This window comes from Amblyomma maculatum, chromosome 1 (genome assembly GCF_055883805.1).
Source record: "Amblyomma maculatum isolate TAMU_Amacu chromosome 1, ASM5588380v1, whole genome shotgun sequence".
NCBI classification, from domain to species: Eukaryota; Metazoa; Arthropoda; class Arachnida; order Ixodida; family Ixodidae; genus Amblyomma; species Amblyomma maculatum.
In genome coordinates this window covers 27,537,738-27,559,261 of record NC_139344.1, presented here as the reverse complement: position 1 = coordinate 27,559,261, position 21,524 = coordinate 27,537,738, and the positions used below count along the sequence as shown (strand labels likewise).

Below are 21,524 nucleotides of genomic sequence, written 5' to 3'. Positions count from 1 at the left end.
TAGTTGAGAAGTGGGTAGCAATAACAAATAAAGGTAGAGCATCCGTCTCGCTCACAAGAGAACTGTGGTTCGAATCCTGATGCCGTTCAACTCTCCACCGCACAAAAGAAAAAAAAGTGTCGATGGAAATGCATACCGATGTGTGGGGTTAGACCTGACCCCAGTGACCACCGCCGGGAGCACACTCCCTCACTGGAACAGGATTTGGCCACCTTGATGCAGTAATTGGCCACCACCTCCTATATGAATACACCGATAACCGCTCGAACCACAGTCCCTAGCGGCTCCGGAGCAGCTGACCAAGGCGGCGGCTAGTCTCTTGGCGCAGTAGAGGGTATTAAGAATCTCTGGCGTGCTTCGATGAAAAATGAGCATGTCAACGTTTACTGCAAAAACCTTACCTACTAAAGAAGGGGCACGTACTATGCTATCATGGACACTAATAAGGCACTAGTAGTCGAAAGAAGCCCATCAAAGAGTTACTGGCGAGAGGGAAAGTACAGGAATTCAGGATATCACTGCATAACAGATATTTGGCTTTCACAAAAGAGGACGACCTCAGTGTAGAAGCAATAAACACTCACTTCAGGTGTAATATTGCTGAGTTAGGTAGAATACCGGAAAACTATCTGAAGACACGATAGGCCTGATTATAAAACGTCAAGTAAGCCTCCAATCCAACAGACAGGATATAAATGGCAGAGTTATCAATGTTAATAAGCGTAACGTAGCCGACATAAGGAGGTATCACATGGAGAAAATTGAACGTGTTCTAAAGAACGGCGGTAACCTGAAATCGGCCAGAAGGAAACTAGGCATACGCAAAAATCGGATGTGTGCGCTAGGGGACAAGAGGGAATGCCATTACGAATATAGATAAAGTAGTTAATGTAGTTGAGAAGTTCTACATCGACCTATGCAATAGGCGAACTAATCAGGACCATGATGAGAATATCAGCATGCAGAGAAATCGCTGATACCGCCGGTGACGAACAACGAAGGAAGAAGGCGTTAGAAGCAATGAAAAGCACGAAATCAGCTGAGGAGGATCAGGTAACTGCAAATCTGTTGAAAGCCGTGGAGAGAGTGTGCTAGAAAAACTAGCCAATCCCTATACGCAATGCCTCATCACCACGAGAGTACGGAAATCTTGAAAGAACGATATCATTATCTTAACGGGTAAGGGCTCGTCGAATACCTGAAAAATGAGAGGGATCACCTTATTGTCCGTCACCTATTAGGTATTTACTGGGTAATCGCTGATACAATCGGCACATTAGATTTCAATCAACTATAAGAGCAGGCAAGCGTTCGCAAAGGCTACTCGGCGCTAAATCATGTCCATATATCAACCAGTCGATAGAGAAATGAGTTGAGTACAGACAGCATTTGTATATAGTCTTCATAGATTAAAACAAAACATTAGGCTAGTAAAAACCTCAGGAGTCATGCTGGCACTGTGGAATCGAGATGTAGATTAGCTATATGTGAAAGCACTGGAAGATACCTATACCGGCTGCACAGCAGCCAGTCCTCCGTAAAGAAATAAAATCCCCTAAGGACGGGTATGCAAAGGAAAGGAGTCATAATCTCTCGAATGCAATTCATCACTTGCTTACAGGAAGCAGAGACCTGAATTGAGAGAGGATATCAGTTAATGGAGAATACCCCAGTAATCTGATTTTTTGATGACAGGGCCTTGCTGAGTAATCCAATGGACAAACTGAAAATGATGCGTAGCGAGGTGCTGGAGGTTGTCAGGGAATGTCTACTTAGGACACGTAGGGACCGCAGATCTAGACAGGGAGAGTAAATTAACTGGAGGAATACGATTAACGTGGAGCACATCTGGAGGGTACCTTCAGATGATGAATGTCATTAGTTTACTAGTATCCTTTATGAAGAAACTATGATAGATGTAAGTTACGGGTGCTCACCTATTGGGCAGAAGCGTGGAGGCTAATGGAAAGGGTTCAGCTTGAATTTGAGAAAACACAGGATGCGATGGAAAGAAAAATGATAGGTGTAACGTTAAGAGACAGCAAGCGATCGTGTGGGCCAGGAACAAACGCAAGCTATTGAACTTAAGGGCAAGACATTTACTACGAAGGAAATGTAACCGATGGCCGCTAAGGTTAACTGACTGGATTGCGAGAGAGGGCAAACGTAAGGGGTAAGGTGAACGGATGAGATTAGGAAGTTGGATTAGGAAGCAGCATTGGGTTGATCAGAGCGATATGAAAGAAAGCCGTGCGCTTTTGCCGCACAGGGCGGACTTATTGTTGTCCGCTGGCGGAACTGATCACTGCCACATCGGAGCAACTATTTGAGACCTATGACCCCTTTCCCAAATATTTCATCCCAAAGAGCCGAGCACCAGGCCGTGGGAAAGCTTGTACCCATTGAAAAGCAGGTGGGTACCCGGCGGCACCAGGGATCGAACCTGGTACCTCCCGAACACGTGGCGGATGCTCTACCTGCAGCGGCTGTTTCAGGATGCTGCTGCTGCTGCTGATGATGATGATGATGCAGTACCCGTGCTGTGGATTCGTCATAACAGAAGGCTAGAGCCTCGTAAATAACAGCCGATCGTACTCAGACGTGACACCTTTTATATGCGACTCGCCCCGCGAATACCGGCCGTAAAAGTCTCGTTGACAGGTTGACGTTCCATTACAGGATACGGTAGACGCAATCGAAGACCAGAAGAGCCGAAGCTGCCGCCCGCTGACGAGGATTGGGAACCCGGTAAGTTTGTCGGGTCTGCAGACAATATTTCCACACGGTACCAATCCAGAGCAGTACAATTCAGAGTTTTGCGAACGCCGCAAAACTCTGACAACGAAACATTGTTACGCAGCATGATGGTTTCATGCTCCGGGCTCCAGTTCTTTGTATTTTACCTGCAGTGTTTTCGTATACGGACTATATAGATTCCATTTATTTCCTTTGGCGTCAGCGGCCGCTAATAACGACCCTGTATGGTCTGTACCAATGGATACAATGGTGAGGATTCCATGCACTGGCGGAACATCATTTCGTCATTCTTCTATCAAGAGAGTTGCGAAAGGGGCCTTCGTCAGGCGCAAGTCCATTCCGTAAATTCCCAGACACTCGTGAAAAATTCCGCTGGCTGCTCACATTCTTTGCCACTGTTGCGTTTCGCACATGCCTACTCCAGAGAGGCTATAGAACCTTTTCAGTTAGAAAATCGAATGCCTGCGAGACCGGCTTGGTCCCCAGCAGCTCAGGTAGTACATAATTTTAGACCAATGTTGCAAAACTGTCGTTTAGGTTGCGGCGACATTGCATGTAGCATGAAAACTTTATGCTAATGTTAAAAATTAACAAATAATGTTGTGTTCTCTGATAAACATTAGCTAAACAGTCAAAATAAACATTACGCTTATGATGTGTTACAAATGTTTTGAAGCTGAAATGTAATTATAGCACATTATCAGTTCTAATGTTAATGTAATATTCTAATAACTATAAAACAGGATTGCCAGTATTTTCAAGCATTAAATTTTTTCTGCATACTTTCGTTCGATATTGATGTTTTCAGTTAGCAGGACTTTGTAGTGTAACACCCGAGATGAGGCCTGCCATGAGTTCATGCACAACGCAAAATTGAAAACTGCATGCTACTCATCCACCGCTAGAACTTATGGCGCCTTCCATAGCTTACTATCTAATCTTGAGGCTGTGCCATCCGTTAGACGGTGCGTGCATAAGTGCGGTTTGTGTGTGTGTGTGTGTGTGTGTGTGTGTGTGTGTGTGTGTGTGTGTGTGTGTGTGTGTGTGTGTGTGTGTGTGTGTGTGTGTGTGTGTGTGTGTGTGTGTGTGTGTGTGTGTGTGTGTGTGTGTGTGTGTGTGTGTGTGTGTGTGTGTGTGTGTGTGTGTGAGAGAGAGAGAGAGAGAGAGAGAGAGGTAGAGCTGCGATGTTAATGTTTGTTGTGTGCTAGTGAGAAGGGGGGGGGGGGGCACAAACGCTAGAAAAAAAATTACCAGAACCCTGCAGTCACATTAGGCCAAAACGAAAATGTTACTTTGTAGTAAGGTTTCGGTGTTATCTGAGAGTGAAGTGCAGAAAAAGCCTTGCGATCGCATCTCTCAGTAGCGCACATTGCTGATTCGTCTGCTGTACTGCAGATTTGGCCGTTAACACCCTGCCTCCGCAGCGTACTGGCCATCTGAACTGCAAACGTTCGTGATCGTGGACAAGCGTTTCCCCTTTGCCTCCAGTTGATTCGCTGACAGCGCCTAATCAAGTGCTTAGGTTCAACATCACTAGCGCATTTCAAACGCAATCCTGATTCTACGCATCGTCACGGAAGTGCAGACTTTGTTTCCGGGCTTGCTGGTTTCGGTCAGTCATATTGGAACCACAGCGCTAGCGGTCGAGGACAGGGAATTGTGTTTGTGTGCTCGCTCTGTGTCCTCGTCTGCTAGCGCTTTGGTTCCATGGTTTGTCACGGAAGCACCTCTTTTTAGCCGCATTGTATTGAATTCGGTCAATTTTTCTGGCTCGTAAAAATCATTATCGGGAGGCTACTCAGAGGTAGTCGGTTTTCATAAAACAATTCCAAAGCATACATTACGTTCACTTTTCGGACAAGCTGCGATGTCCAACGTTGCGATGGGCCTACAACAAAAGAAAACAGAAGATAGTGGTGGATCGGCCACGACGTCGGGTCTATGGGACTCAGACGTCGGGAAATGGTCTCCGAGGGAAACATGAGAAAGTATGAGAAAGCTGAACAAGTTATTAATATGGGAAAAAAAAAATGTAAAGCACGCGTTTCTAAAACACCGCATACCGTCTAGGTAAGTCGCCGGTGCTTCATGTTTCCAAGCTTACATCGTTTAGCCGATGCACCACTTTACGGTTACCACATGCAGAATGTTGGCACCACGCCCACTGCATGAAGCGGCAGCTGCCATCTTGTATGCAGCCTGCTGCCGAGCAGCAGGCTGTATACAAGATGGCAGCGCCCATGGAGGCGGGCTATTATCGCATCCCCAGAGGATGTGCGCCTGGGCGGTGGGTTCTCCGTTATTGCTATTTGGGCACGGGGTCGTATTCCCCGTTAGTAATTAGTGATAGCCTGGAGTGACTAAGAATTGAGTGTGTCTGTAATCTGCGGAGCAGGTCGGTCGAGGTCGGGGTGGGGAGGCGGGAAAAGGCGTCGCGTCTCTGTGAAAATTCGCAATTTTGTATGCAGCCTGCTGCTCGGCAGCCGGGGTATTGTACCCAGCGCAGGCCGCAGGCGCCATCCCATAATTCCACTGGCTACGCGTCCCCTTTTTTTTTCATTCAGCACGGGAGACGACTTTAAAGAAGTCAGTTCGTAAAGTTTGGCATTCCAGCGCTCCTCGGAAGAATGTCAGGCTAAGTTTAACACCCTACAGTGCATACGCGGGAGGCAATTCCTGCGAGAGAGCCGTGGTTATGCAGCGCCGCACTTATGCTGGTCTTCTACAACGCCTGCGCAGACATAGTCCCTGGGCAGCCGGGATACCTGCCAGTGATAGACCCAGAGAAACCTGTCTTTCTCGACGTGACCAGTCTGAATCGGACTGAAAAGAAGAAACTCTACAGCGACCTGCTGAAGCAGTACAAGGATGCTCACGGGTCAGTATGTGTCCACAATCACTCGACCTTGTTCTGCTAGCCTCGAAGTACAGTGTATACGAATTCACCTCCCAAGTGCGAATCTGTGTTGTAAGTGCCCTCTGATGCTGGCGGGTGATGGTTTCGTGTCGATTACAGCTGTACTCGTCTGCCCTAAGGTTGTATTTAATAATGACCTCATTCAAAGATTCTCATTCAAAAAAAAAAAAAAAAAGAAATTAATCCAGTCTTTTTCGTTGTGCACGCGCACGAGCGTGATAAACGGCTTTTTTTTTTCTTTTTGTGTGTGTGTGTGTGTGTGACGCGCATACATGAAATATTCGTGCGCAACTACGTTCTGTGCCTCGTGCTTTTAACGCATCCGAGACTGGAGGGACACTTGTGACCAAAGCATATAGCTTTCTCGTTATTTATTTAAATATATTGTTTTCTAACAGCTGTTCATGCTTTGAATTTAGAGAGACAACACCTGAAGACCAGACCGGATCGAAGGAAGCCGTTGAAGAAGAGACTGCCCCGAAGGAAACCGAAGATTGTACGCCCACTCCTAAAGAAGCTGTCGTCTCTGTCCTGGTTAGTGTAAACTACGGGGCATTTCTAATGTCTATCAATTAAACAACGCAGTAATAGCGCGTTAATTTGTCCCCGGTTATTCAGAAAACTAGATATCTGGATTCGAAAGATCCGCCCTGGTAATTCGGAAAGCTTGATGGCTGGATACAAAAGACCCACTTTGCTTCGGAGGTATTAGGCCGTACTTCAGTACTGAGCTCGTTTATGCACAGGGCGCTACAGGCGGAATTATGATAATGATGATGATAAGGGGACGTTCAAATGAAACAGAAAAGTTCCGAGCTTACTGACATGATAGGAGTCGAGAAGGTACAACGACAGGCCTTTTCTGTTTTGTGCAGCGCTCTGCCATTTCTTTTTTCATGCGCGTCTCCGACCATGCTAGCGGCACCCTTTGGAGCCTTAACTATTTTAACATTACAGGGATATTTCAACTGAAATACAACACAATAAATATGAATTATCGGTATTTTAATGGAACATTTTATCGCATTGCAGCAGATACAGTCGCAGCAGATACTAAACAAAGAATAACCACTGAAATGGACCGATAACCAACAATGAAATGCGTTAGGCTCTCGCGAACGGACGGGAACACAGCGGCACATGGACGACATCGAAAGAAATAACAACCATTAGAGGCTCATGACAGGAACTTATCGTCATTTAAATTAAGAGAAAATAAAACAGTTATTTCCTACTATATTCTTCCGTTTAGGTCCTACCAAGACAGCCACACAGACAGGACTGGCACCAAGGAACGCGCAGCTGCACGGTTTCCCAGTCGAGCGCGATAAACTCGATCCGCAGTTGCGGTTGCGCCGTGAGACATTCTGCATGGCATCCGCGAACACGGTAGCGGTTTCCCGAGACGTATGCATCGTCCCGGCCTTTTTGAGTTGTAACTCTTGTGTCTCTTGCCCTCGAGCGCGATATGGAACAGCCAGCCAATAGCGAGGAAGCTTGATGCCACAACAGCTGGCTGTCGACAAAAAAAGTTAAAAAGAAAACGCTGGTCGTAAACATAATCCATTCTAGTTAGACTCGCGTCCCTTCATTAGTAGCAAGTGTGATTTGCCTCGCAGGCAAGCAGTGTTTTCTCCTTTTCTTTCTCACCGCCTACGGGCTTATGCGCCATCAAACGACTGAGTTACATAGCGGATAGACTTGAATAGGAAAGTTACTTTCCTGGGCCCAGTTTTCGCGCGATTTTCTGTACTTCCCAGAACTTACGCAATTTCTATTTCAGAAGCCTCAAAACACGTCTCGGCACAGCTGAAAGCGGCACTATTGTACTCCGAAGTGTTTCCCGCACTTCACAATATGATCTACTGTTCATTCTCCTGTCCAACCAACGGGAGATTTTTTTTTTTTTTTTTTTTTTACCGCAAGTCTGAGTAGCTTTGGGACGTTATATTCTACAAATCAAACCAACTTTTTTTCTGTTTTGTTTACCTTCAAGCAAATCACTGTGAAGTCACACCGCACAACAGGTAACAGCTATTTTCACCCGTTCTTTCCACCTTCAGGTTGTGCCGTCCAGCGCCGCCCCAGCCGTGGACGCTAGGCGCGACGACAAAGGTAAGCATTCACGCAGAGCATATTTTGTTTGCTCGAAACTTCCCCACAGCGGGCTAGTTGTTCAGGCCACCGGTTGTGCCGCCAGGATGCGTAACAGGAGCATCATTTTCGATCGTCGATGTGTTCTCTGCTAATAAAGTTAGCTTAAAAAAAAAAAAAAAAAAAATTTGCGTCACGGAGAAAATTGATTGGATACCTATTGCTCAGGCGCGTTTTCTACGTTTAGTACATGGCTTTTTTGGGGCCCATTAAAGCATCCGGATGGTCTGCACTGCGGCAACCCTCACAGACCGGGTGCAGCTTCGGAATTTTCAATCGCACATCGTCACACAAGCGTAGAGAGGTGGACATGCTCTTGAAGTTAAGTTGAAACCTTATTGCATGCTAATAAAACCAGCCATTTCGTCGCCTTCGGCCCTGCAGCAACATAACATCGAACGTTAGTCAATCTGCTGTTCTACAGTGTAGCTTTCAACGGCGAAGAAAGTATTCTTGGAGCTACATTTGTAGCTGTACAGCATTGGGAACCCTGGCACAGTAATTACATAGGTGTGCAACGTCATGAATTTTCAACCTAACCTTATGAGGTTTACCACCTCTCCAGGAGAAATTATATCACTCCAGTCCTGGGAAAGTGGAACAATGCTGCTTTGCTGAAAGACAATCTATCAGAAGAACTTTTTTCCCTGTCGGACCGCATGCAGATAACGCTCATGCATTTTCGTTATGCGCTCGTGTACGTCTGTGAGTTAATGCCGGCCCATAAATGTCACCTCTCAAGTCGTAATATCATTTACACTCTATGGTAAATGTACGCTCTATACTGCCTGAAGCCGGTAGAGAATATCGGAATATTCTCGCGTATGGTATTATTTCCGTATAATGACAGTGCAGCATGGGCAACTATTTTAAATTGACAAGGAAAGTCAGACCAGAGCAGACGATTGCGCCGTCCTGTGTTAAAACTTCGCGGTTTGCAAATAATTGTGCTACGTAGCTCGCGGCCGTATTCACAAGCTTCCGTCTTCCATTCCATCTGTTCGGACATCAGCATGACGGCAGTATCAGGCGCAAGCAGAGAGCGGCCAGTAACAGAAATAAAAAAGATAGCGGGTCCCTCTGTTGGCGATAGCCATCGCCACTCATCCCAAGCACTGGCTAACCACTGGCTGCATCATGGAGACAATGCTGATAGGTGGTCGCTGATGGGCCTATGGTCCAGTTGCTTCTCACTGGCGCTTGAAAGCCACGGTTTCGTCACTCATTGCCAGAGAGTCTAATGAACCGAAATGAAAGCCTATGGAATTGGGCCCCTGAATTTGATATCACGATCGTAATGAGGAAGGGAGAGCGCTGTGCATCGTTTTACTGGAATAAAGTGCGGACACCTTATTTTGCTATCATCTCGCAACTATTCACGACTCAAAATATTTCGCAAAGCAGACAGCCACTATACTGCAGGCGCAGCTCCCATCGGCATGGCTGATGTCGTAAAAATCTGTTTGCGTGTTGAAATATATCACATAGCTGGTATGCACCTTGATGAATGTCATGCTGCGTATGGCCTCAGCAGGCCGTGTAGACGGCGTTATTAGTCGTTTGCATATGCCGACTTCCACGAGAAACAATGTACCTATATGAATAATTTCGGTTTTAAATTGTTATGATGTCTTTCTGAGTTTCATAGCAGGTCATTCGTTCGCTTGAACAAGATGCCTTCGATGCCCCCCCCCCCCCAAAAAAAAAAAAAAAAAAAAAAAACATCGCTAGATATCGATGTTAAAAGACCTTGTTTAACGAATGCTCACGATGTGCAACGACAGATATCTTTTATAAATTCTCACTGTCTGCTAAAACATTTTTCATCATAATTCTACGAGATACGCACTGAAATTGCAACGCCGACAAATGTTCCGGAAGTGCTCTGTCACAGCCGTCACCCGAATCGACTTTCGAGAGAAGAAATTTTTAAACAGTAAAAGCAAGCAGATTCTTCAGATTCTGATTAAGATGTGCCACGCAGTAAGCACAGCACTCAGCAATTTGCGGTAAATAAATATTGCAGTGAATATTAAGCGACGGAATTTCTGCTAGAAAAGGCCCAGTGGACATAAATTAATACTACACACAGTTATATATATATATATATATGTGTGTGTGTGTGTGTGTGTGTGTGTGTGTGTGTGTGTGTGTGTGTGTGTGTGTGTGTGTGTGTGTGTGTGTGTGTGTGTGTGTGTGTGTGTGTGTGTGTGTGTGTGAAGGAAAGAAGCCAACAGTCGGCGAGGCCAAGGAAAGAATTGGGGATCATACTTTGTCTTTTTTTCTTTCATTTTTACTTAGATAATCACATTACTTAGATAATCACAGAAATTAGTAATGTAATCTGTTTAGGGGAAAGATAATTAAACACAAACTAGAAGAAAAAACAACGTGCCGATGGCGGGAACCGAACCCATGACCTCCGAATATCGCGTCCGGTGCTCTTCCAACTGAGCTACATCGGCCGCTGTCCCCCCTGCTACTTGCTTGGGTATTTATGTTGTCTGTATACGAACCTTGAGAGTGTTCACCAGCGCCACCCTATATATATATATATATATATATATATATATATATATATATATATATATATATATATATTCTCTCGCTCTACCCCTAAAGCAGAAATTATATCCCGTACAAAAATGACTTTTGAGCTGGTGTTCACGCATTGTTCACTACGTGTTGAATTAACAGAACGCCAACATGAAAATGAGGTCTTCCATGTGCAAGTTATTTTACGTTTGTAGTAGCAAGTTATTTTACGTTTGTAGTAGCTACACAAAATTTGCAAGTAGCTGCTTGTCATCCCTTCAATTCAAGGTCGCGTCTGGCAGTAGCCAAGATGGAAGCAGAATGCAAGATACCAGTGTACTGTGGGATTGAAATGCCCGTGAAGCACCCCATTTGCCCTAAATTAAGTTACCCGCTGCTATACATTACGACCTTCCTCATAGCCAAGTTACTTCGGTAGGTTAAAAAATTAATACCGCAAACTAAATGAATACGTGCGAGCGTACGCGGAAGGAAGCTAGCCGGTTGTATTCAAGGCCCTGCAAAAGTGTCGAGATGTGCTAATTTCTAGCGGAGTTGAAATCATGGCCTGGATAAATTCGTTTTTATGCACAGCTCGTGTTAAAAAAAAGGCCAGCTTACACACGCTTAAACCGCGCACAACTGACACAAATGCACTTTCCTAAAAAGACAGAAGTCGGCAAGGTTAAAAAAAGGCAATGAACCGTAGCACTTACTTCACAAAGCCGTGCGTTTTTTGCAACTTCTTTGAAGCCAGCCCGCCCGATCCTGTTCATCCAAACTCTTCTTCTTTTCGCGTTGCGCGGGCCAGATGGCAAACAAAAAAGCCTTTTGCCTTCGCCTTGTCGGTTCCGGCAACCGAAGGCACAGCAACACGGCATCACGATGAAGCTTGCGCGTGCGGATAAAGCCCCACGTGCAGCTAAAGCGCCCACGTGCAGCTAAAGCCCCTCTATCGTGCAGCTGCTTCGCCGTGCTGGTCCGAAAATGGCAGCCGGCGCGCGCCGGGAAGAAAAAATACACAAAAGCGCAACACGCGATTCCACGTGACACGCATCGGCGAATGGGTGAGCGGAGGAGGCTGGGGAGACAGAGGTGGCGAGGAGGAAATTTTGAGGGGGAGCGCGGAGGCGGCAAGATCTAATAATGGCGGTACTTTGGAAGGATAGAGGGGCTTTACTTGAGAGTGTTTACCAGCGCCACCCCAACCATAGCGGCGGACGTGGAACGTCCTGTGTTACCGCCAGCGTCGCGCAGAAGGTGATCAAGAGCGAGGGCAAAAGCTGTGCTAGAACCCTCTTACGCTACCTATGGCTTCAAGACTGCCAGAACCGAGACCCCCGTAAGCTACAAGCAGATAAATGAAGGGGAAATACAGACAATTAATACAGACGGTACAGACAACAGACAATTTTGACCACTTGGGATTAGGTAACGCGCTATGACATCGTACAGCACACGGGTTCCTAGCTTTTCGCCTCCATTGAAAATCGACCAGCGCCCTGACCACGGCAGGTGATATATATATAGTCTGGCAGTCTTGAAGTCATAGGTAGCGTAGGAGGGTTGTAGCACAGCTTTCGCCCTCGCTCTTGATCACGTTCTACGTGACGCTGGCGGTAACACAAGACGTTCCACGTCCGCCGCTTTGGTTGAGGGTGGCGCTGGTGAACACTCTCAAGGTTCGTATACAGACAACATTAATACCCAAGAAAGTAGCAGGGGGGACAGCGGCCGATGTAGCTCAGTTGGAAGAGCACCGGACGCGATATTCGGAGGTCGTGGGTTCGGTTCCCACCATCGGCACGTTGTTTTTCTTCTACTTTGCGTTTAATTGTCGTTCCCCTGAACAGATTACGTTACTAATTTATGTGATTATCGAAGTAAAAATTAAAAAAAGACAAAGTACAATCCCCAATGCTTTCCTTGGCCTCGCCGTCGGTTGGCTTCTTTCCTTCACACACATATATATATATATATATATATATATATATATATATATATATATATAATCACTTGCCGTGGTCAGGGCGCTGGTCGACTTTCGATGGAGGCGAAAAGCTAGGCACCCGTGTGCTGTACGATGTCATTGCGCGTTACCTAATCCTAAATGGTCAAAATTTCCGGAGTCTTCCACTACGGCGTCTCTCAGAGCCTGAGTTGGAACTTTAAACTCCGTAATCCAAACTATATATATTCACTCATATTGACGCCTCGTATTACCTTTAATCTCGCCATAGCCACGATCCCCTGGGCAGGATTCCCGCTCTTTGTGCGACTCGGTGAGGGTGACTGCAAGCATAACTAGTGCCTTTTGTACTGCTAGCTTTGGTCTATGGAAACGCGTTCTCACCTCCCGCTTTCGTGTTTGGCACCATCAGCAGCTGAGGAGGTGGACCCCAGCAACAGTGCACTGCTCACGCCGCAGCAGCAGCAACAGGAGAAGCAGCAGCAGCAGCAGCAGCAGCAGCAGCAGCAGCAGCAGCAGCAGAATCAGGAGCAGCGAGAGGACCAGCGAGAGGACCAGCTACATGACCAGCTACAGGACCAGCTACAGGACCAGCTACAGGACCAGCTACAGGATCAGCCACAGGACCAGCGACAGGAGTCGCAACAACTCCCCATCCAACCGGCACTGGCGGCTCAAGTTCATCCCCAGCCATCAGCGAGAGAGCGCGAGGACGAGGATGAGGTGGTGCAAGAGGGCCCCATATCGCTCGAAGAGGTCATTGCAATCGGCGAGTTACGGACGATGCTGGAGTCGATGGAGGTGGACACGTATTTCGACCCGTACACGGCTGAGGTAGGTGGAACCACTCGCGTATGGGGAAAACGTTCCTTGAGCATGCATTCAAAAATCGCGAACCGCAATACCGCATTACGTGACTGATTAGTGTGAAACCACTGATACGGACACCTGAAGAGCCAAGCAGAATTTTGGGCCTTGTGTTTCAGCCTAGTTTCGCTCAAACAGCGTGTCGGCGGGTACCTCAAACACGTCGTCACTACGAACGCTAACCTAGAGAAATTTTCGCAAACTGAAAAGGCGCAAAACGATATCTCGGTAGACACCTGAAACGCGTACGTAGTTAGAGCGACGTGCCGATGCACAAGCGAGATGCCTTAGAGTGCGGTACGCCTTTCCTCTAATTCATTGCATGCTTCTATCAGTTCGAGACGGCGATGTCGACTATGAATAACTGCAGAACGTCACACGGTCGAACCCGATCGCGAATTTTGTGTGAGAGCTGAACTTGGCGGTGTTGTTTATGAAACTTAAAGCAGCAACAGTACACCCATAGTTAAGTGATGCATAGCATCGTATATACTGTATATAATACACCTTTTGTCCACTCAGGGTCACTCAGGTGGGCCTTGTTCACCATGGTTGAAATGATCTTTGAGTTCACCTCTGACACTTGACCAGCACGCTTTTGGACGGATTTACCGGTTTAACCAGGCTAAGCTACGAACAATATTACGCGTAGTGTACTGTGCTCGTGGGGACGCAAAGCTGTCGCCGTACCCCGGTTTGGGAGTGAGCGCTCAAGAAGAAGTCAGATGTCTTTCGATGCAAATATTTGAGTGGCGCGCCTGCGATTCGGCAGCCACCGGGGCTACAGACGCGGTACGTGTTCGCCAAGATAGATGGAGCCTCCATGGTTTAGCGCATCACCATCAAACTGCGCGTCAAAATCGAGTCGCAAGAGGTGCTGAAAAAATAATGGACGTCTTGTAAAGAATGTATATAGTATATATACGTAGTGTCGTTTGACCGATTTTGGGTGGCTGATAGTGTGATTGGCTGACTGATTGATTAGTGAGTAGTGATTATTGAATGAAACAAACGCGATGTAGACAAATATTCTCGCTTATGTGTCGCTGAATTTGAACATTTGTCATGACCTGTATCTGGCACTAGTACGACAACGTTGTCTGGCAGGGAAATTATTCCAGATTCTTGTAATAACGCGCGAGTTTCGTTTCAGGATGTATCTTTTGATGGTGCTGCTAGACGACCAGGGGGAGGTCGTAAGACGGATGTCGAGAAGGCAGAGAATAACGCTCGGTATGAGACAGCTAGACGGTTCAAGTGAAGGCAGGAAGTCGATGTACGGACGTTAGAAACGTAAGCTAAGAGTCATAAGTGTGCGGATGAAGCCAAGCTGGAACCGAGCTGCCGACGATCGTAATAGCAGGGCTGAAACTGAGTAGGTCGGTAAAGCCAAAGATGCCGAGCTGAAGCGTCAACGTCGGCAAGGAAGCGGGTGTGATCAGCAGCATTAGAGCATACAACAAATGGGCCAACGAGAGCACGCTATCGCGCCTATGTATGTTAAGGCGAATAAGCGCCCTCCTATTGTTTTTCTTACTTACCAATCTATTATGTGCGCCTTCGTCGTGAACAATTCGTCTAATTCATGGCCCCTTAAGGTGGCTATACGACATCGTCCACAAATCGCAGGTTCATGGGGTACCCATTCTTCATGCCTACATTTACGTGAGCTGGATATTTCTTCTGGCTATGTCCGGTGAATAATTATAAAGAAATTGTCTTCTTGCGTGGCATAAAATTTAACTTGTATTTTAATGAGACAGCGTTAAAGGCCCCGTCCTCCAGAAAAGTCAGCGCCGGCGTTGTGGGTGGTGGTGGTAAAAACGTTTATTGCCTCTGAAAAGAGGGAGTTACATGGAAGTTGCGCTGGGGTCAGGCTTAATGTCTTTCCCTTCACAAACACGAAGTCCCTAGCATCCCTAGTAGTAGTCCCTAGTACGGGACCCCAGCGGCTTCTGCTGCCGCCATTGCTCGTTTGACCATCGCCTTTTGGGGTTTCAGGTCGGAGCAGACGAATAGGGTCGCCTCCTCCCAGTCTTCCCGGGTGGGGTTTAGGTTAAGTGTAAAGGCAGGGTTGGATGGGCACGGCCATATCATGTGGAAGAGATCTGAAGGCATTTCCCAATATTGCGGGCACTCCCCGGAGAAGGCAATGCCAAAATGTTTCAGCGATGCCGGGCATATCATTGTGTTCGTGAGGAGGCGACGAAACACGCGTTCCTCCGCCCTCGTTAATCATTTACACGGGTGGTGGTAATTTGTAAATGCTGTCTGTCTTGGCATAGTTTAGTTATTTGCCTGTAAGTGTAGGCCGGCGTGGCCTCCGCTTTCTCTTCTAGGGGGACGAGGTTGCCCGGTGAGAGAGCGCGCGGGCGTCTGCGTCTACTTCCTCGTTTCCTCCTAGCCTCGAATTGGCCGGAGCCCAGACTATGAAGCGGCGGGATGGACTTTCCGCTTACCAGTTGTTTTGATGTAGCCGGTAGTGAGAGTACGAGTTTTTTTGCATTAGCCGTTAGGCCAGGTATGGGACCCAGCCCTGTTGGACGTTGCTACACGCCCCTCGATATCGAGTCCGTTATAATTGTTTTGGAAACGAAATGCGTTGCAGCTAACGCGATGGCGACCTCCTCTGCTTATGTTACGTTTCAGGCTTTGAAGGTGAGCCCGTTTACCGTTTTGGATCACCGCCACCGTGTACCACCCGCCTTGGTGCAGGTCGGACGCGTCCACGTAGTATACTCCGTGTTTCCCTCCGTATAGTGGTGAGATAAGGCCTCTGCCCTGGCTATGCGCCTACTCTCGTGGTCGTCCCTGGCAATTTTAGTTCGTGGTGGTTTTACGTGCAGGGCGTATCGCCACTCCTGTGTACGCTTATTCTCTCCTCGCTTAGAGCCGTCTGTTGTATGTGAGGACGGGTTAATAGGCGGCGCCCCGACATTGTCTGCGATTGCGATAATCGCGTGTATTGGGCGTTGTGAGCGAAAGAAAAAAAAAACTATCGCCAGCCAATCAGTGCCCTTGGAGGGCGGCAGGGCCGACCACTGATTGGTCGTCAGGTTGTGTGTCGACGAGAAAATAATTCTGAGAGTACTGCGGAATCTTCAGACACGCCGCCCGACAACGCAGTAATGTTCGTACGACGTGGTTAAAGGATGGCTTTATGCAGCGTAGTCTTTTACATGTGGCAACTAAATATTGTATGGTAATGAGTTTGTGCGAGATAAATTTAGGGACACACAAACTCCGCCTTTAAGTGCGTGACGCGACCTCGTTAATGGCTCCAGTGTACGGCTTCCCTTGCGGATAATCGTTCACGTAGTACATACAAGCACTTTCCAACACGCTTAATCGCTAATTGTTTAATTTTGTCTCTGCTATCTCCAGCATGGTGAATAGCATGCAGTCATCAGCTACCACATTATGTGCAAGACCAGGCTAGTGTATTCGATTCCCATCTCACACGAGCAGCTCGAGGTCTCTGTTTCGAGTGCCTTAAATCAACTGCGAAGGGGTTTTCGCATGAAATGGTCGGGATTTCGAAGGAGGACAGCAGCAACACCAGAAAGGTCATTCCGGGAGCCCAAATATGTTTGTACAAAATATGAAGAAAGATGAGCTGACGAAAGTGCTGAAGGATGAGACACGTTCTGTCATGGCATGAGGCGGCAGGAGTGTCATGTGCTGGTGGAATAGGGGCACTTTTTGAGGGGCTTCATGGTAGAATTGGTAGAGCGGCTTGCAACGAAGTAGAAGGTAGGGAATGGAGATTCGCTTGTACTGTTAGTAGCACCAGGACGGGTAGCATTGAAGGACTATGGTAGCACTCATACGGACGGTTAATGAGAACATAGGTCGGCAGGAGTCCCAGGTAGTGCATGCGTATTCACGTTTAGGTCGAACAATGCAGTATATGCGAGCAATTTTACAGAAGGACGGGTGAATCGAAGGTTACGACGCAGATAGCTGGACTCGCGGTTAATTTCCTTGGTCTCTTTTTTTATGTAATCGGTCCATGAAAGATTGACAAATCTCCGAGATATCGTTACCTTTTACGGAGCTGATGTCAAAACCGGAAAGGGTGTATTTTAGGACCTGTTTGGAATGTCTTCAATGAAAAGCAAGAAGAGCTTATTCCTTTATTTAGTATTTTAAAACATGAGCTATTTATGGCACCAGGTTTCTACGTTGTCAAGATCGGGCTTCAATGCATTAACACCGGCTATGTTGTTGAGATAGCGATAGATCACGTAGTCATCTGCGATAAGCGGATATTTCAGGAAATGTTAGCAGGCATTTGAGTGATGTTAAAACAGAAGACAACCGAGAACGGTCTCTTGTGACACGCCTGAAGTAACGAGGGGCAGGAGGGAGAAGACCTTTTTGGCGTGCACGAATTGATGACAGTTGGCTATAAAGTCAATTAAGTACTAAATCGTTGAGGGACAGGGATGAAAACTGGGTAGTACAAGTAGACATTTGTAGTGCACTTTATCGAATGCATTTTTTTTTTTTCGAAATTCAAGAACGGCCAATGCCTTGCTGGGACTTGTGTTGATAATGAAGAGGGTAGGACAAAATCCTCTGCGGAAACAATGCTGGTTAGAGTGAAAAAAGTTATAAGTAGAAGAAATTTTGTGATGGGAAAGCGTAGTATGTACAATTAATTGAGAACCGACCCAGTGAGCGATACGGGGCGGTAGTTGCTAGGACAAGAAAAAAAAAGAAAGATTACCTTCTTTCTGGGGTGACCTATTGAATCAATGGTCTCGTGACGTCCCCCAAAACACGCCGATAATTCAGTGCCCGTCCATGCATCACCTGCTTTGCACGTGATTTTTGCCCACGACGCCGACGTCTTTCTGGTAAACTGAACCTTTAACACTAGCGCGTTAATAGAGGTGCAAATTAAGGAGTTAGTGATTGAGCGAGTGCAGCAAATGCATGTACCCGAACGAAAATCCGCAAGGGGCGCCCCAGGCGGTAGCCATCAACGCTGTCCTTTCACTGTCGACGCCGGTGAAGTCGGCTGACAAGGGAACCTCATGCTGTCGCGTAGAATGTCGCAGTCTCTACAAGGATTTCGTTATCGCGATAACTGACATATTCCTTTATAGCTTGCACAAACGTAAGGAGATGTTTACAACGGAGGAGCCATGACATAAAATGGAGACACTGAGGTTTCATTTCCCAAAGGTTAAATATGAAACTCGCCTAAAACCTGCACCGCGTACGAGCCGAACAGAAATCCAGTAACACACACAAATGCACGCACGCACACACAAAGCCGCGCGCACACACGCACACTGCACACACAAAATACCCCGTGCTCCTTGAGACGCGTGAGCCTTGGCGCACTTAACCTTTCGAGCTTCGTCAAAACGTACAAAGTGCTCCCCAAATTAGTCTATCGATTCTTTCTTGCAGGTTCCGCAGGCGCGCATTAGAAGCCCATAACATGCCCTTTCACGTGCGCTCGCTCGGGTGCTACCGCTAACGATCTGCAACACGTTAAACGATTCACCAGCGGCATAGCTCTGCGAAGAATCCGGAAAAGCTCGGGGCCCATCCCGGGGCGCGGACCTTTTAATGGAAAGCGGCGACTGGCGCATCCTATGCCTCTCCCGCAGCTTCTGCTGCTCGTAGATTATGCCTATCTCTATACAGAGCACCCGGCGTTTTGCTTGCTAATGTTTCACACCTTGTGTGCGACCGATGCGTCCTCGTTATTTGTTTCCGCCTTGTCTGCTGCAAGTGAGAGCCCAGGTTTGGCGCATAGTGCGAGGCCCACTTCGTTGTAAGTTTAATTACGTATCGTTCATTTCAGAGAAAGAAGAGCGCCACCTAAGCCCAGATAATTCAGCATCTGTATACCCCTTTCGTCATCAGTTATTGGCTGAGGCCGCACTTCTAGTTATCGCCGAAATCAGCGTAAAAATCACAGGGCATGATTAACAACATTAGAGGCAAGACGGCAGTGCTTCCAGTGCGCATATAGCAGCCATATTCCCGCAGTTTGTTTTTTTAACTCTTCACAAATGATTATTTTAAATCTTGTGAGGGACACGTCAGTGCTGTTTGCGCAGATGGCATGTACAGCGAGGCATACATCTTGTACGCCTTGTACCAAACAAACCAACCAATTGACTAAAATTTACTAATGTATATTTATATTTTGACTTTTTGGACCAGCATAATTAAAAAAAAAAAAAACGAAGGCCGTCAACAGTAGAGCTGAGCCCAGTCTCTAAAATGTTCATTATCTTAAATGTTCGAAATATTTACCGCGAAAAGTGCGAACTTTTTTGCTCGTAAAGCTGGCTTCCCGCAATGCACGTCTTTAAAATGGCGCCGATCTGTGTATTTTATGCTGTAGAAGTAGTGAGCGCTATTTCTTCGACAATCCAGTGATGCCGCATTAAAAATGAGCATTGCAGGAAGCCAGCTTTACGAGCTAAAAATGCGTAATTTTGACGTTAAATATTTTTAAACTGCATTGAAGGCAATGGAAATTTAGAAATTGGGCTCAGCTTTTCTGTTGACAGCCTTCATTTTGTTATTATAATGTTGGTAACTAAAACGAAATAATAAAAAAGTTCCTTACATACATTTTGTTTAATAACTCTTTAATTACTGAACTCTATCACATACCGCACTGACTGGCTTTCACAGGGTGCAAAAAACGACCTGCGAACAGTTAAATATAATTTTTCAAAAAAGGACGAAGCGCTACCGACACATTCACATGAAAGAAGACAAGGACGCGCGCTTGTCCGTGTCTTCTTTCATGTGAATGTGTCGTTAGTGCTTCGTTCTTTTTTGAAAAATGCTGCACCAACTAGCCCAACAAAATGTCCTTCTTGAGTTAAATATAACACCTGGTATTTACAAACGCTTCATTAAACGATGACGCGTTTTAACTACAGCGTGCTCAAAAACGCTTAACAGCCCAATGTTCTTTGTAGGCGTTTTTAAAAGCAGGTCGTCGCTATCGTTTCCGGTACACTAGAATGGATTAGAGGCCATAAAGCTTCGACCGTGCTCGCTTTCCGTCTGTAATGTTTAACTCTACTCTCGGCATTGATAGCGTGCTAAAAGACTGCACTGGCAGTGTCAATGATGAACGTGAAGGCTACCGATGGTCGATTCACCGTAACGCTATTTCTCAGCAAAAACAATGGGCGCGTAGTCACGTTACCACCTAACAACCCCCGATCCGAAAGTTCGGAAGGGGCACTGTGGGCAGAAAATTATTTTTTGCGCAATCGCACCAAGCTACACCTTCCCCACCATCACGATTATATCCTGCACCAGGGCCATATCGCTTGTTTAAAATGGCAGCTGCACTGCTCAAAATCCGGTGACGTACGCGAAGAAATAGTTGGGGGAAAAAATGTCGGACCTACGGAAGTTCATTCGTTGAAGATACCACTGTTCATGGAATCAGTGAGCAAAAAAATCAAGCACATTATATGTTCCGCAGAAAGGAAAACGAGGGCTTGTAGCAAATTGTATTTTGCTGAAGAAAAAAAAAAAAAAACTGCAACAACAGAACAACAGAACCTCTAACTGAATAACTCGATTTTCTACCTGAATTTGAACTCATGAAGTACCGTCTCGTATTCGCTCTCCCTCCTCGCAGTTCTGGAGAACGTAAAGTCCAATAACAGGGGGATACTAAATATCACACATAGCTGCATTGCCCGAACGCATTTTGACCCGCTGGTGAACGTGTTACGGTCGCAGACATCGTACCAGGCCGCTGGCAGGGGCTCGAGGGCACCAAGTACCTCCTCCATGTACGGTTGGAACGTGACGCCAAACGCCCAAGGAGGCATCTACTACCAATCGCCGCTCGGCCGCGGACGGCCCCGGTTCTGAAGGACCCTGCTGCCTATTCAGCCGAACTCCTGTCGACTTTACTTCGCAGCTCTCAGTGGCACAAAAAAAAAAAAAAAAAAAAAAAAAAGTAAAGAAGAAAAAAAAAAAAAGAAAAATGTCCACCATGCACACATTTTTTTTTTTTTCGGTGGACTTTACGAAGAGTGGACTCTGAGTGGCAAAAAAAAAAAAAAGGCAGAAAAATGTCCACCATGCACACAGTTTTTTTTTTTTTTTTTTTTTTTTCGGTGGACTTCGCGAAGAGTGGACATCGGCAACGAACGTCCAGGACACTGGCTGTGGCGATGTCCCTGTCAAACTCTTGAACATGTTTCCTTTGCGTGTATGTGGGTGTGTTTGTATTATCCGCGCATGCTTGTGTGTACTTGTTGCCAAACTCAATAAAGGCATGAAAGCTTCCTTTTCTTTTGTAGCTGCTGGCATCTA

General features: G+C 46.5%; 1 protein-coding gene across 1 annotated transcript in view; it reads left to right on the top strand.

Moving 5' to 3' along the window:
- The window catches only part of LOC146202001 (uncharacterized), an 85,877-nt gene extending 64,723 nt beyond the window's left edge, over nt 1-21,154 (top strand). Inside the window, exons 6-11 of the mRNA XM_084599969.1 lie at nt 2,680-2,748; nt 5,497-5,635; nt 6,094-6,208; nt 7,738-7,789; nt 12,745-13,166; nt 20,943-21,154. Of these exons, the coding sequence (XP_084456095.1) occupies nt 2,680-2,748; nt 5,497-5,635; nt 6,094-6,208; nt 7,738-7,789; nt 12,745-13,166; nt 20,943-21,077 (932 nt within the window). The 3' untranslated portion in view covers nt 21,078-21,154. The remainder of the gene's footprint in view (nt 1-2,679; nt 2,749-5,496; nt 5,636-6,093; nt 6,209-7,737; nt 7,790-12,744; nt 13,167-20,942) is intronic.
- Nucleotides 21,155-21,524: the final 370 nt, after the last annotated feature.